The sequence below is a fragment of the Neopsephotus bourkii genome, unplaced genomic scaffold, assembly GCF_033783945.1.
Source record: "Neopsephotus bourkii isolate Nb327-2 ecotype Australia unplaced genomic scaffold, CSIRO-AGI_Nbou_v1 NB_168, whole genome shotgun sequence".
In the NCBI taxonomy this organism is placed as follows: Eukaryota; Metazoa; Chordata; class Aves; order Psittaciformes; family Psittacidae; genus Neopsephotus; species Neopsephotus bourkii.
This window is the reverse complement of record NW_026900684.1, coordinates 10,561,968-10,577,131: the sequence shown is the minus strand read 5'-3', so window position 1 is coordinate 10,577,131 and position 15,164 is coordinate 10,561,968. Positions and strand designations below refer to the sequence as shown.

Below are 15,164 nucleotides of genomic sequence, written 5' to 3'. Positions count from 1 at the left end.
AGGGCACCCATGGGGCGGCAGGGATGAGGGCACGCGGCGGAGCGAGACCGGTGCTGTCCGCCCCTGGCCCGGCCGGGCGGCGCTCGTGGTGGCGGGGGTCGCGGGGCCGGCCCCCTTTGCCCGTCGCGGAGGGTCGCTACGTTCCGCGGCTCCGGAGACTGCGCTCCGCGCTTTCTTTATTTTTATTGTTTGTATGTATACTCCTGCTTGGCAAATTGCTCGTGATGAGCTCATGATGCCGCGCCCCCCCACCCCAGGCCCGGTCAGGCAGGGGGACGTGAAGCGAGGGGGCGCGCCTAGCTGCGGGGGTTCCGCACAGCGCTACCTCTCCCGCGGAGCTTGGAGGAGGGGGCGCCCTCCCGAGCTAACGCAGTTCGCTCCGCTCTGGTTGTGGGTTTCTGTTTTACCTCCTTTGAAATATTTGGGGTTTTTTTTTGCCTTCTCCCCCCCCCCCCCCCCCCCCACCCGTGCGCCGGACTGTTTGCCGCTCCTTGCGCTGCTGGATCTATGAGCTCCCCCGGGAGCGGCACTGCCTCCGCGCAGCGCCGCGCCGGGGCGGGGGGAGCGGCCGCCAGCTTCGGCCCCGCCGCCGCCGCCGCGGGGGGCGGCCCCGCCCGGGCACGGGGCGGGCGGGAGTGAGGCGGGCGGGCGAAGTTTCTCCGCGGCGCCGGGCCCTTCCGAGGGACAGCGGGGAGGGAAGGACCTGGCCCCGTGGCGCTGGGATAGCTGCTGCTGCCGCCGCCACCAGAGCAGCCCGGCTTTGGCCATGAAGAGGAAACAGAAGAGGTTTCTGCAAATGACGCTGCTCTTCACCGCGGCGCTGATTTTCTTGCCCGACATCGGCCTCTGGTCTCTCTACAAGGAGAAGCACCTGGTGAAGCCCGCCGATCCCGCGGAGCCGCAGGTAGGTGCGAAGCTGCCCAGGAGCGCTGCCCTGCGGAGCTCCGCTGCGCTGGGCGGCTGGCGGGCTGTGGCCTCCCGGGGCGCGGTCCCAGTTCCCCATCTCCGGGGCTGAGCGGGGCCAGGCACCGGCGGGAGGGTCTGGGGCGCGGCGGCCGCCGGCGCGGAGTGGAGCACAGCACAGCACATGTGCTCGCCCAGCCTCCGCGCTGAAGAGGGAAAGTTGCGGGCTAACAAATGAGTCTGACGGGTTGGGTTTCCCCGGGCAGGGCAAGGGGTGAGGGTGAGCAGTCTGCGGAACCGCTGTGAAATTAGCAGGACGTGGGGCTTTGCGTGCTTCGGTGGCTAGCCCAGGGTGACGCTGGGCTCTAATTATGGTTACGAGAAGTGGAGTTTCTGTCGGAACTTTTGTTTGTTTGCCTGTCTGTAATACTTCTTAAACTGATGTGTGGCTGAATGTCCGCTAAAACGGCTCGGGGTCCATCTAGATAACGAACCGCCTAGATTTTTTGTTTCCTCCTCCTTTCTATTGAAAACTCGGCAGAAGTGACTGACAGTGGTTTTCTCTTCGAATGTTGCTAATGTGACCTGATCCAAGTGCGCTGTGTGCTTGTCAGACTGATGTCACAACGAACTTTCAAATATTTCCAGTTTACACTCTCCTCAATCATCATTATTAATAACAGCAGTTGACATAAGCTGGTCTTTTTCTGAAGTTCTTCTTCAACTCGCTGGGTTTATGTATGGCTCATAAATCACAGTATGAAACGCATTAAGCGAAGTTTCGTTTCAGGGAGTTGTGAGACAGTGCTTTGAAACCTTGCGTGTAATTTACCAAAGCTTATATTTGTTCTGTCCAACAGAGCTATGCTCCTACACTGTAATTGTCAGTGTAATTTAAATATAATATTTCATACATCATTAGTAAGAAATTATGGGATTGTTCGATCTTTTAGCTTGTTTACCACTTGTGTAGCCATCATGTTAGCCTGTATTAGACAGCATCATGTATCATTTTAATGTATTAGTAGTCTTAATTTCAAGGGTCATCACCCAAGTATATAGTGCACTTTCTCCATACTAAATGTATTTAAGTCTGTGGCTTCAACTGAACAATAATGTATTTGATTCTTTGTTAATATATCTATCCGATGCAGAAGTTAGTCCTCCAAAGTACTGTAACTTTGTTTAATGAGATATGCTGAATGGAAGCTATTTTATTACTAAAGGAGGAAGTTAGGGATAGCTTCTTAACTTGGAGCTTACTCTGTCTTTCCAAGGGTTTTAAAATGCAGTAGGTGTCAGGTGCTAGATGTTAATTGAAAGTAATTTCTGCTGAAAGAAAATTATACACAATCATAAGTGTCTGTCATTAGTTTACAAGGTGCATAATGTAGTCTTTGCAGGTTCTAATTTACTTCATGATTTAGAAAAGCTAAGGTATTCAATGCAAATAATGATTTCCATGTTTGTTGTATGGCTGTTTAAAAGACACATGCCATGACATAAGATGACATTTCTAATGTTTAAGGCTGCAAGTAGAGGATGACTGAATAGCACTGAAAGGGAAATCACTTATTTTAAGAAAAAGTTCTGGATAAAATGGTGGAAGCAAACCTTGGAGATCATCAGCTGAGCATACATGAAAGGCCAGTGAGACTTGCTAATGAGACCTCAGCAAATTTTAAATCCTGAGTTTTCCAAAGGGGGCTTTTTACTAGTTCCTCCCTCCCCCCCCTTTTTTTCCTCCCCACCTGAATATTGATTGAGGTATAATGGGACTCTTTAATGGGAATAAAAGAGTAAAAATGAGCAATGAAACTTTGAACCTTACAGCTGACTCTAATGTAATTCCGTTATCACTGTCAGAATTGAAGTCATGTTGGCAATGTCAGTACCCAGTGAGGTTAGCAGGTTGAAGTAATGCAATTACAGTACTTCTGTCTTTTGATGTGCATGTTATAACTCAAAATGCATACAGGGACCAAGGGTTGAAATGCAAATTTTGACTCCTTTAAATATAAAGGAAATGGTAAGAAGATAGCGAGGGCATTTTTTCAAGACTACACTAGGCATGAGATCATACTAGAAAAGACTTCATTAGAAACAGTGTATCATAGTAGATGATGGCTTTTTCTCCCCCTTTTAAGTTAGTAGGAGATACAAGAAATCCAGCACACCACAGTCATTCTTTACCCTTGAGGTATTCAGTTACTCAATATTTAGTGTAACTTAACACAAGTTTAAAGGTCAGTACTGCTGAAACTGCAGAAGGCTTTTCTTGTGTTAGGTTATGTAGGTATGTATGTAGTGTCAGCACATGACAGTGGTGTCCAGTCAGACTGCTATGGTACATCCTGACCATGGAAGAAAGGAAGAGCTGTCAATGATTTTAGTAAGTTAGCCATAGCCTGAATTGGTTTTGCCCTCATTAGTAAAATGTGCATTTAGTGGTATTCTGACATTGGCAGTAATGTTTATAAATGTACCATCTTGTTTTAAGACCAGTTAAAGTTATTGATCATCAGGTGTTTTTTGAGGAGATGGCATGGTGAAATTCTCATTTCCTGTCTAGTTATAAATTAAACTTTCCAATTCATTGCTAAAGCAGATATCCCCAAACTTCTCTGTGAATGAGGGTTCTGTCAGCCTCTCCCACCACCTCAGCTGCTTGCTACAGCACTGGAGCGAAGGAGGGGTAGTAGGCTGATGGGGGAGGCATTGATATCCTGACAGCAGTAAGCAAAGAAGCTGTTCAAAAGCAGTCCACAGAGCAAAAATAGTCTGTTTCTATCGATGGTAGAACAGTGTCCCCTGGGGACCATGTCATTCCCAGTGCCTAGAGGTGGGCACTTCTTCTCTTTTGTGCTATCTAGAAAGTCTAATAAGGCAAAGTAAGTTGACTTTATTATTTAAAATAGTGCTGCAATAAGTTACATAAGAGTATTTTTTGTCATTGTGCAAATTCTGTGTCTGAGCAGAGCAGCTCTGCTTTAGGAAAGATTAAAAGATGAGAACATGGTATTGACAACTCTGATTTCAGACGCATTAATGATTTTGATCACTATACGTTAATTCTCTAAGCATTTGTCAGCCTCTGAGGGTTTCATACAAACTCACATTTTTTAACCTATCCTATTTTCCTAAGGTTTTCACTTGTGAACTTGATAAGCCTGACCTTTATATTTTGATAGCTGTTATTTACTTTAGGTTTATCACAGTATTTAATATGGAGCTTCAGGGATACAGATACTAAGGTTCTGAGTTACATGAAGCAACAAGCTCTCCATACAACACAGTTTGATAATAAAGCAAAACACATGAAGGGGGGAAAATTACAATCAATTTCTGGCTTATTTCTTTGTAAGTCTTCCTTGCTGTGCTATGAGAATAAGGGAAATTAAATGGGACATTTTTACTGCCTTTTTAACAAAGGCTTACAAATTTCTTAACACATTATGGTGTCCTTGAGTTTTGATTAACAGTTTTTAGAGTTAGTTTAACTTTGATTTTTTGTTTGTGGTTCTGTCACTGGGATGTTACGTATGTGATACAAGTGTCCTGCTTGATCTTTTACTTTGATAAAATCCCAAGACCAGGGTGTTTGGATGCAAACTTCTAAAACTTTTAATTTCGGGGTTTTTTTCTATGGAGAAAAAGCAACAATGTAGTACAACCAGTAGGATGTAATTGTAGTCCAAAGCTGGTTGTCTGATGCTGTTTAAAGTTAGTGCTACTTTATTTGGCTGCAGTAAGGCTTTTATCCCTGTCTGTTTATATACTTTAAATATATGAAAAATGGGTTTGTATAAAAAAACAAATTTCTTGCAGCAACTTTCCTGTGTCTGTAATATAGGTATTTGGTAAAAAACATTGTGAAGTATCTTTCTTTCTAGCTGTATAGAACGCCTGTGTGGTTGGCTGAGAAGAGAGCAGTGTAGTGAAGTAATCCCTAACTTATTTCAGCTCTATTTGGTACTTTTTTTATTCAGTTGACATCACCCTGCTACGCAGTGTCAAATCTCCTCAGTTTAAATTGGACTGAACAGCAGCATCTCTGAGTCACAAACACACTGTAATACTTTTTCATAGATGTATTACTGAAATACTTTATGGTGTGTAAAGCAAGGAAAGAAGGTAGATTTCTGGCTTCATTTAGCTTATGCTTTGGTGCAGTGGGGCATGATGCTTTAACCTCCTGGTTTAGGTACTTCTGCAGGAGGAGCAGAATGGTGTTGGCCCTCCTTATCTTAGTGCATGCACGGTGCTGAGAAAAGAGACCAAAATGTAGCCGTGATGTGAGGAGGAAGCACTGTTCTGTGGAATAGTGTCATGCTCTCTTTCCCTTGTCCTGTGAATTCTGTATTTCTGTCTGGTTAGCCCCACGATTAGGTCTTTCTCTTGTGATATGTGAGGTATGGATTTAAATTGACTCCTCAGTATAAGGAGAACCTAGTTCTTACAGCTCTTGGGACTGTATTGTAGTTGACAAACAGGCACAAAATCCACCTTCCGTGCCTGGTGGCTGTGAAAGTACTAACTTCGGCTCCTGAATCCAGAAACAGGTTTCAGCCTGAAATCTGTCTTGCAAGCAGTTGTTAGTTTCTGAAGTTTGTGAAAGCAGTGAAAATTTAAATTTACCTCAAAGTGCATTGTTTCCTACTGTTCATTACATGGGTTCTCATAAGCATGATTGTTGCAGGACAGTTAACTGTGTTTACACACTACAGATGGCAGTGAAGGTTGGTGGACTCTTGTTTCTGGAGCTGCATAAAAGCTGCATCTTGAAAGCAAAACTTGGTCAGAGACACCTATTTGCTCTGATCACACTGTCAGTTACTTGTGGATTTAATTCCAGTGCCTTGGTTACTTCTCTTTGCTTTCACCACAGCCTTGTGAGGTGGGAGAGTTTTGTTTAACAGAATTATATAAAATATAGAGTGACAAACAGGTCCAAGTCTACAAGAGCAGCTGCTTGGCTAGTGCTGACATTAATTTGTACTGTTTGGGGCAAGTGCATGGCCAGCCATAAAAAATACTGATAGAATGAAGCCTCAATTTCTATGCTCAGTTTCTCAATTCCTATGCATGTGCTGTTCCAAGCAGGTCCTCATTTTTTTTTCTCCTCACAGTAGCAGCTGGGACCTGGTGTGTTCAATCCTCTTTTATTCTACAGCCCTGTTCATTGCTGTGCCAGTGTGTCAGCTTCAAAAGCCCCTGTACACGAAATGGCAAAACAGCTTAGTGTCTTAAAATTCAGTGCATTAGCAATCTGCATTTGCCATTTAACAGTCGTACAGTTAACAGTTCTGTAATTCACTTCTTTATCTGAATTGTTCATGTATAATTTTATTCTCCTGTATATATTGGAGCCTACTGAGGAAAATATTGTTTGAGGTCTGAAACCTTTGTTACTTTTAAGATACAATATTATTTTGGCAATTAACAGTATGTTTCTGTTGTGTTGAGTATACCAGAGGGAGCCCTCCTGTGGTTAATTTAATACCTATCAATTTTCAGGAATGCTACTGAACAGAGTATATCTTAGAGGGTAAAATTGACTGGTTTCTATATTTAGTTTTTTTTCAATTTTACTTGGTGTTTGTAATGCATTTAGGCTAATATTATTGTGTGTAGTTACTTCTTTTCTTTTCTTTTTTTTTTTTTTTTTGAGCACACTCATTTCAGATTCATCCAGATCAGAACTCAAGGTCAAGATACCTTTGTGCATGCCAAGACTTGTAGAAAGGCTACTACAATGAAGGGGGCTCCGTGGTTTTACAGAAGCAGTGGGGTGCAAGATTGCTCATTGACTTGGGGGGGGGGGGAGTGGGAGGGGGGCATACTGAGCTGCATTTTGTCTCTCTGGGACATGATGCTCACTTCTTTCCTAAACTTCACCATCTCCCTGTGCAGGAAACTTAGCTTTTGGGTTTGGATCAGGGGAACTTCCACAGTAGGTGCATCCCAGCTGGGAGCCAGACTGCATTGTATGTGCCATTCATTGGAGGTGTAACTGTGTGCGTAGGCAGGTGTCTGTTCACATATAGAAGAAAGAACAATTAATCTTTTGCTTTATTTTTTTTCTAATGTTCAAGTAAGTACTCTATGGTCTTTGTCTAGCAATATGCTGATAACACAATTATAGCAACTGACTTCATCAAAGCTGAGTGTATGCTGACTATTTTGGTGGATCATGGCTGGGAGCAGACATATTTGGTTACTTTAAATAAGGCTGAAAAAAATTAACTTGGAGGTTGACAAGTTAAATAAAATGCAGCTCAGGAATCCCAAGCTAAAAACCCTACATCCATCGTAAACGGCCCTCACTGTCAAGAGACCAAACTGCACTGATTGAAAGAAATAGTAGTTCAAGTTCTTCAACATTTCTTTAAAATGTGAAAAAGATTTATTATGAGTTGTTGACCTGCTGAACCAGCTCCTTTCTGAGAACTCCAGGTCAGGCTCTATTGTTTCAAACTGGTTTTGACAGTAGTTGCATTTGGAGGAGTTTCACTGTGTGATGGGCTTGGCTGGTAATCTTTCTCAAAATATGTCTTCAACAAAACAATCCTTTCTTTTTTCTTTATGAAAACCCCCACAAACCAAAAAAAAACAAAAAAAACAAAAACCACTATAGGAGAGAGCTAGCTCAGGAGGTTTATTCAAGTGGTAAAGAAGAGGAAGAAAATCTGTTGCAGAAATTTAACAGGATTGCATGCTTCTCTTTCAAATTCTTCACCTTTATTTCCAGAATTTGCACAAATCTTTCTTCACAGAGATGATGCAAACACCTGGAGATTCAAGTCAGCTATTTAGTTAGCAAACTAATAGCAGTATATGAAGAGAATTGTAGGAATAAAAATTATGAGGTATATGTGCAGCTGACATAGAAATATATAGGCTGCTTTTCTGGACGTTTGTACTCTGCAGGGTCAGAGCTGCCATGTATTCGTTCAATGTGGTGTTTCACAGGCGTGTTGTTATCTTACCCTGCCATTCTAAGATCCCTTGGCAGATCTTGTTTGGAGGAGTTTCCTATCACCTCTTTTTCCTGGTCAGACCCTGTTTCCTGAAGACCTCTGTTTAGGAATCAGCCACTAGCTGAATTACAAGGCTTTCATCTAGCCACACGTGGATTTAACACGCAACTGCAGCATCCCTTTACTCCTGTCACCTCCAGCTGTTGGTTACCATCCAACGCCTGAATTTTTCAGCCAAATTTCTGGTGACAGAACATAACAGCATTTGCCAGATGCTTCACTGGATCATCTGAAAACACCTCCACAACAGTTTAAGCCTATCTGCCAGACTTTTCCCTGAAGTAGTTGAAGAGTATTTGCATATCTTCTTCAGAGCCATGTGAACAGTAACTCCCATGAGAGCTGCAGCAACAAGGAGTTTGGGAATTGGTGCTTTATGGCAGCATAATGAACATGCAGTGCCCCGAAACATCTATTAGGTTTGTGCAAGCTGGAAGTTACCATGGCCAGTGCAGTTTCTTCATGCTGTTTGGGTTTTTATTTGTGTTGGACATAGTAGGCTAGAAAATCTGGCCCATACAATTTTAATGTTTCATTGATCAGCAACAAACCATTGATTCTGTGCTTAAGATGCAGTGGCAGTGTACCAGTTTAATTCTGTGCTATACAGCAGTTTATGACAGGGTGTGGTACTGCTAAGGCATTTAGCTAGACAGAGTAATTATCTGAACTAGAATTTAGTCAGGACACCAGTGTTGATACAGGGTGTTTTAGAAATTGGATTGCTCACTGAACTGTGTTAAGTGTAGATTTATCAGACTAACTTAAGGTGCTCATTTGCTTCAAGAAGCATTATTTTTCATACTTGTAATTAAAATAGACTAACATATGAGTTTATTCAGAGAATTTTAGCCTGTTTACTTACTGTTGCTCTCTGAAAATAGTGTTCCATAGATTAAGTACTAGGAGAGCGCAAACAAATGTTTAGAACAAGGAAGAACATTTTATAGCCAGCTGGTGACAAGTTCTGTTTATAGATGAGTTCTGTTTATAGGGGAAGAATGAGGCCTCTCTGTGTCTCTGTTCAGAGCCAATGTCTGGGAAATATAGGCCCTGCGCATGTATTTCTGCAATGTTAACAACTTCTGTAGTGTGAGATAAGTATTTTATCCATTATGGTTTTGTCTCATTGTGATTAAAATCTTCCAATTTTGCTTTAGATAACATAATTATCCATCACAGGCAGTTTGCTTTCTGTTTTGTCATCCAATCCCTGGACCACAAATTGTGCTTGTAATGTAACATTGAGGTAATGCTACTGAAGCCTCACATGGTTGCCTCAAGGAAGGCAAGGTCAAACAAGTGCATGTGGTCTTCTGAGGTTTGAGGTATTCCCACCCACAAGTTTATCTCCTCCAACAGATACCTGCAACTGAAATCTCTCTTCTGCACAGATTAAATATACCCTTGGCAAATTTTGCTATTCCCTGGCAAAGCCTGCACAGATGTAGCAGTAGTTAGCTAGAGATAGATAACTCCAGAAGAGACTGTAAATTGTATCAAATCTTGTGCTGAAGCAGTATCCTTCAGTGGTTTGTCAGCTCTAAATAATCTGTCTTGCACAGAATGTAATGCATGTTTTAATGCAATAGTTGACTTTTTCATATCTATTTTTTATCTGAGAGGCAAAATACCTACTGTGGCCCTTCAATGGGGAAAGCTTGCCTTATTTTCAACATAGCAGCACACCGCAGTGTTTTGCCTCTTTCAGTTTCTTTAATGTTTTTGATATCTCACTTGATTGTTGGGTAAATTATTATATTGGGATGAATCTTGGAAATTTTTAGATTGCTTTTTTTACAGAGTGGTAGTTTCACATTAGCATGGGGAATGCATGAAAAGACATATCAGTGCCATCCTACAAGAAATATATTGTTATATTTCAGGCTCTGATAAATGACTACATTTTAAGTGGCATTTGATATGGATACAAAACAAATGACAGGCTTGAACGGATGTTTTTCCAGAATTGCTCAACATAAACTAAAGTGACAGTCAAATTGCTGATCAAATTTTGCAATTATAACACCAGTATAAAAATGTAAATCCAGAACTTTTATGACATTAAGTAACAAATTCTCCACCAAGTTACAAAATTGTGAGAGATGCAGCATACCATGAACATAAAAGGTACTTGGGATGGCTATAAAAATTAGCAGAAAACTGAAAAACGACATGCAAAAGCCTCACAGCAAAATATTCATGCAGTATATTTAACCTGGGTTTCACATCAGATAAAATCTTTTAAATCATAAGGGCATCCTTGACATAATTCCCAGAGATGGTGAAGCAGTGGGAATTTCTCCAAGTATATGGAGACGCTCCTTCTAATGATGGTCAGATTTTATTTTGATCTATATTACTTCTTGATCTATGTAGTGGTCTGAGAGAAGAGTAATTTTATCTCTCCATTTTTCCTTAAGTAATCCATTTAGGAAATACAAGCCCAGTGGAGGCACAGCCAGAACATACATATTAGCCTATGCTTTGCTAACATGAAAGTGAAATTGCCTTCACCTCCACCAGCTGCCTGTACTAATGCAATTTAAAACAAAATTGAAAGATGCCACCTTCAGCGCTGCAGGCAAACATGCAATGTGTGCAGTAGGGGCTGCAGAGGAGGGCAGGGAATCTCTGGAGCTCCATCAGGGAAAGCAGCAAAGCTGCAGATGGGCAGGAAATAAATCTGACTGAAAACGCAGTTCGCTATCTTATCTTTCCCCATCTTCTCTATCTTTTCGTTTTGTGAGGAAAAGATGCAGCAAGAGCAGTAGAGATGCAGAGACATCGTTTAAACCATCCATACACAAAGCATAGAGAGAAACTGGTTGACCAAGAGTTGCTATTAACATGAGGCATTTTATAAATCTGAGTGATATCTCAGCAAATTACTATTAAGAATTTCCAAGGGCTGCAGTTCGTGTGCTGACCCCACACAGAGTTATAGTGCAGTTGGTGAAGATAAAGGTGTTTTCATTGAAGCAATGTCAATGCAAGCGAGAGAGAAATTTGTCTTCAAATGCTCAAGACGCACAACAGATGTCTGCTTCCGAAGCAATGAAGAAAAATTGTATCTTATATTGGTAGAAGGGAAATGGGGATGGCATCATGCTAAGAAGCAGCCTGCTTCTGCATCTGGAATGAATGTGCATGACAAATGAACACAGGATATCAAGCCCAAGACAAGTGTATTTACTGTCTGTAAACACTGTAACCTCTTCAGATGGATGTCTTGGAAAAACTTGCTTTTTCTTGTGTTGTAGTAAGCTTTGTTCTGTGGCTTATGAAGGTAAAATCTCACTGAATTAAGTTTAAAGGTAAAATTCATTTGAGACTCAATGCATATTAAAGAAATAGTAGAATAGATTCATCAGAAATAGTTATTAGTGTGGGCTTTGAGCTTTTCCCTATATTTTTATATATATATGCACACATATGTACACATATGCATATGTATGTTTATGGGCAGGAGGAGGTGAGGAGACCATCTGCTTCCTACAGGGAAAGAGTTTATTTTTTGTAATGTAACATGTCCTAACAATCTTACCAGGAATGGAACAGTTTTGTGAGAGACACTGTGCAAAAGCATATGTTTATGAGTATAAATTCGGTACAATCTGCAATATCTTTGCATTTTCCAGTTGTTTTTTCTTTGTTGTTGTTTGGTTGGTTTTTATTTTTTTTTATAATAAATGTGGATTTCTGTATTTTTTTCCCCCTCTCTCTCCTCCCTCTTTAGGCACAGATTGTATGTGGGCTGGCTTTATGTTTGGATTTTGAACAGTGGTAACTTTAGATGATCTACTGAACTTTTTTTCACTCTGCTTCTAAATCTTCCAAATATGTTTTCCTGTTAGTCGTTTCTACAATTTAGACAATGGACTTCCATATAGATTTCTTTAGGAAGCCATACACAGGTTTATTCCAAAAATACTTGCCTAAGGCTGCAGTCTTTACAATATACTTTGTAACCTGCTTTTCTTCTGGCATAAGATAATCAACTGACTGACCTTCTCTTCCATTTAGCAACCTTCTTTGTGTTGCAGAGTAACCTGCAATTTACTGATCTGGTTATTAGAGAGATCAGCTACGCTCTTTTAATGATAATGGAGAGTGAGAAGGAGCTTCAGAGCGTTAGGATGGAAGTGACAGGAAGGAAACATAAACATAAAAATGACATGGAACTGTTGGAACAAGTCCAGAGGAGGGCCACGAGGATGATCAGGGGATTGGAGCACCCCCTGTGTGAAGATAGGCTGAGAAAGTTGGGGCTGTTCAGCCTGGAGAGGAGAAGGCTGCATGGAGACCTCCTAGCAGCCTTCCAGTATCTGAAGGGGGCCTATAGGGATGCTGGAGAGGGACTCTTCATTACGGACTGTAGTGACAGGACAAGGGGTAATGGGTTAAAACTTAAACAGGGTAAGTCTAGACGGGATATAAAGAGGAAATTCTTTCCTGTTAGGGTGGTGAGGCACTGGTATGGGTTGCCCAGGGAGGTTGTGAATGCTCCATCCCTGTCAGTGTTCAAGGCCAGGTTGGATGAAGCCTTGGGTGGTATGTTTTAGTGTGAGGTGTCCCTGCCCATGGCAGGGGGGTTGGAACTTGATGATCTTAGGGTCCTTTCCAACCCTAACTATTCTGTGATTCTATGAAACAAATGAAAATGTATGGCTGCAAGAAAGTTAAGGAAATACGTCCCATTGAATATATCTCTGGATCTTCAAAGTCATGTTGCTATCATGTTTTCTATGTTTTCCCTTTCATGTTGCTCTAATCTGCATCTCTGGCATATCTTGTTACCATTTTTTTATTTTTTTTTTTTTTTTGCTAACTACAACCTTGCTTCTCTATTCTAATTTATTACAGCATATTAGTAAAGCTGCTTTGGAATATTCTGGATTAATGATGCATTTAAACTGTTTTAAAATGACCCTGGGCTAGGTCAATTATTAAAGTAATGCCAGCGAGGAATTTTTTATTTTGATTGCAGTAAGCTCTTAGTTTTATGTTAAGCGCATTGTACAAACATGACCTGTGGGCTTTTAATGTTGTAGTGCATTGAAAATGTGTGAATAAAGCATACTTTATATTTTTATGTAGCAAACTGAGGCTCCTTCTTGAGAGGAGACTCTATGATCTTCTTTTCTTCTGTTTTACATATGGTCATCTTTTTGTACTAGTGCTCTGAAAAACCAGGCTTGCCTTTTTGATATAAAGGGAAAACTTAATGAGGTGTGAGTGCTGCTTATGGTGTCAATGCGGTCTCCCCTTCTGTATCCCTCCAGTTTAACAGATCCATGCTGCTACACCTGTACTTGGGCAAAAGTCTGTCTTCCTTTGCAGCCTGAAATTTGAAAGGACTGAGCACTTAAGGGCATTTTGGTGTGGGAACTGTAGCTTGGTGATGCTCTTTGAGATCCTACCAAAACCAAGGGAAGATTCTTAGTGAGGCTGCCTTACTTCACTTCCCAATGCTTTGCTTTGCTTTTGATGTCTATAGCTGGAGGCAGGCTTTGCAGAGAATGTCAGAGGAACAGTAGTGCATGTGGAGAGGAGGGCCTTGGTTTCGCCATGGTACCCCATGTCCCCATGGACACAAACAGCAACAATGCCTGGTTATCACATTTACAGGATGGAGTGTGGTATAAAGCAGTATTTTAATGTGGAGTGATGTAGCTGTTAAGGTGGTCTGTGAGGTGTGCCAGACTCAAAATCATGAGCAGGAGGTGTGTTTTATTCACAGCTTTAGTATACAAGTGGGAAATTACTTTTATTTATGGTGCAGGGTGGAAATTTTTTTTAATGCAGATTATTTCCCAAAAACTTAATTTGTAAAACCAGTGAATTTCATTTTTTTTCTTGTAAAATTCACATCCTAAATTATTGCACAGATAATTTTACATATGTTTTCCCTTCTAGAAGTGTAAAGTGTTACTTGCTGTATCCTGCTTTAGAATTGAACTGGAATGAGAGCTTAATGCATATTTTTCAAAATTCAGGGATGTGTTTTTTCACATCCCAAATATGTCTATGTTTTAATCTAGTCTGTCTTTCTGTGCAAAGCTGTCCTGATTCTAACATTATGGCCAGCTAATGCTGCAAACCTAAAATACAAGCAAACGGAAATCAGCTCAGTAACAAAATTTAGTGATTCAGTCTCACCTCAATAGAACTAGCATTGCCCACCCTTGGACAACATTGGACTTGAAATATTTGGGAGTGCTATGGAAGCTTTAGTAACTTACTAAGTGTCACCCGTAACTTTAGGCTGCAGTTGTAGTTTTTTGTTAAACTGGTCTTCTGGAAGAGGATCTGAAAACTGATTCCAGTCACAGCCGAAAAGTGCACCTGCATATAACTTTGCTTAAAATAAACAGAATATACACCTCCCCAGAACAATGCTTTCATCTAGTTCAGAGGTTGATTAATCATCTAAGAGGAATAAACCCAGTGTTAGGTGTAGAACAGTGATTTGGCTGAGATGCTCAAAAGATCAACAGAGATTTTGAACATTAAGCCCCTTAAGAGGAGAAAAAAAAAAAAAACACAAGTGAAGCAAGACCAGAAAGATTCATTCCAATTGCTTCAGAATAATTATGGAAGGAAAATAAAAACGCTTTTGTGTTTTGGGGTTGTTATTACTCTGAGGCACTTACTAGGTGCTTGAAAACTAAGATGATCTATGCCTAAGAAACAGGCATAAACAGATGATCTGTGGATTCGATAGGCAGTGGTTACAAGATTCCTTATAATGGACAGAATTTATATAATGGAAGAGGTGAAAAAAAAAAAAAGGAAATATGGGGTAGGATATAGGCAGAATTCTACTGCTGTAGCTAAAGATCTTTCTACATAAACTTCTGTCTGTCTTTGGCTAGCCCTCTGAAATAGAATGTGGGTAAATATAAGATAATGTATACGGGGAAATAAATAATCCTAGTTTTACATGTACAGCAATAACTTTTGACGTAGTAATTGCTACTCTGGAAGGAGCTGTTTATGCTTATATTAGTTTTATGAAAATGTTAACTTTCATTTCAAAGAGGATAACATTATTATGACTACTGTGTAAATTCATTGTGTACTCTCAAATACTATATGCAATTCTTGTGCAATTCTGATAATCACAGATAGGGTGGAAGAGTACCTATCAAGGGTGACCAAATTAAGTAAAGGCTTCGTTGCTGAGTGACTGATGGAAGGACTGATAATATGTTAGAG

The 15,164-nt window shown here is 40.9% G+C and overlaps 1 protein-coding gene across 1 annotated transcript in view; it reads left to right on the top strand.

The window, feature by feature from the left end:
• Positions 1 to 481: 481 nt before the first annotated feature.
• Positions 482 to 15,164, top strand: part of GALNTL6 (polypeptide N-acetylgalactosaminyltransferase like 6) — a 485,664-nt gene continuing 470,981 nt past the window's right edge. The window contains exon 1 of the mRNA XM_061372533.1: positions 482 to 904. Within this exon, the coding sequence (XP_061228517.1) occupies positions 767 to 904 (138 nt within the window). The 5' untranslated portion in view covers positions 482 to 766. The remainder of the gene's footprint in view (positions 905 to 15,164) is intronic.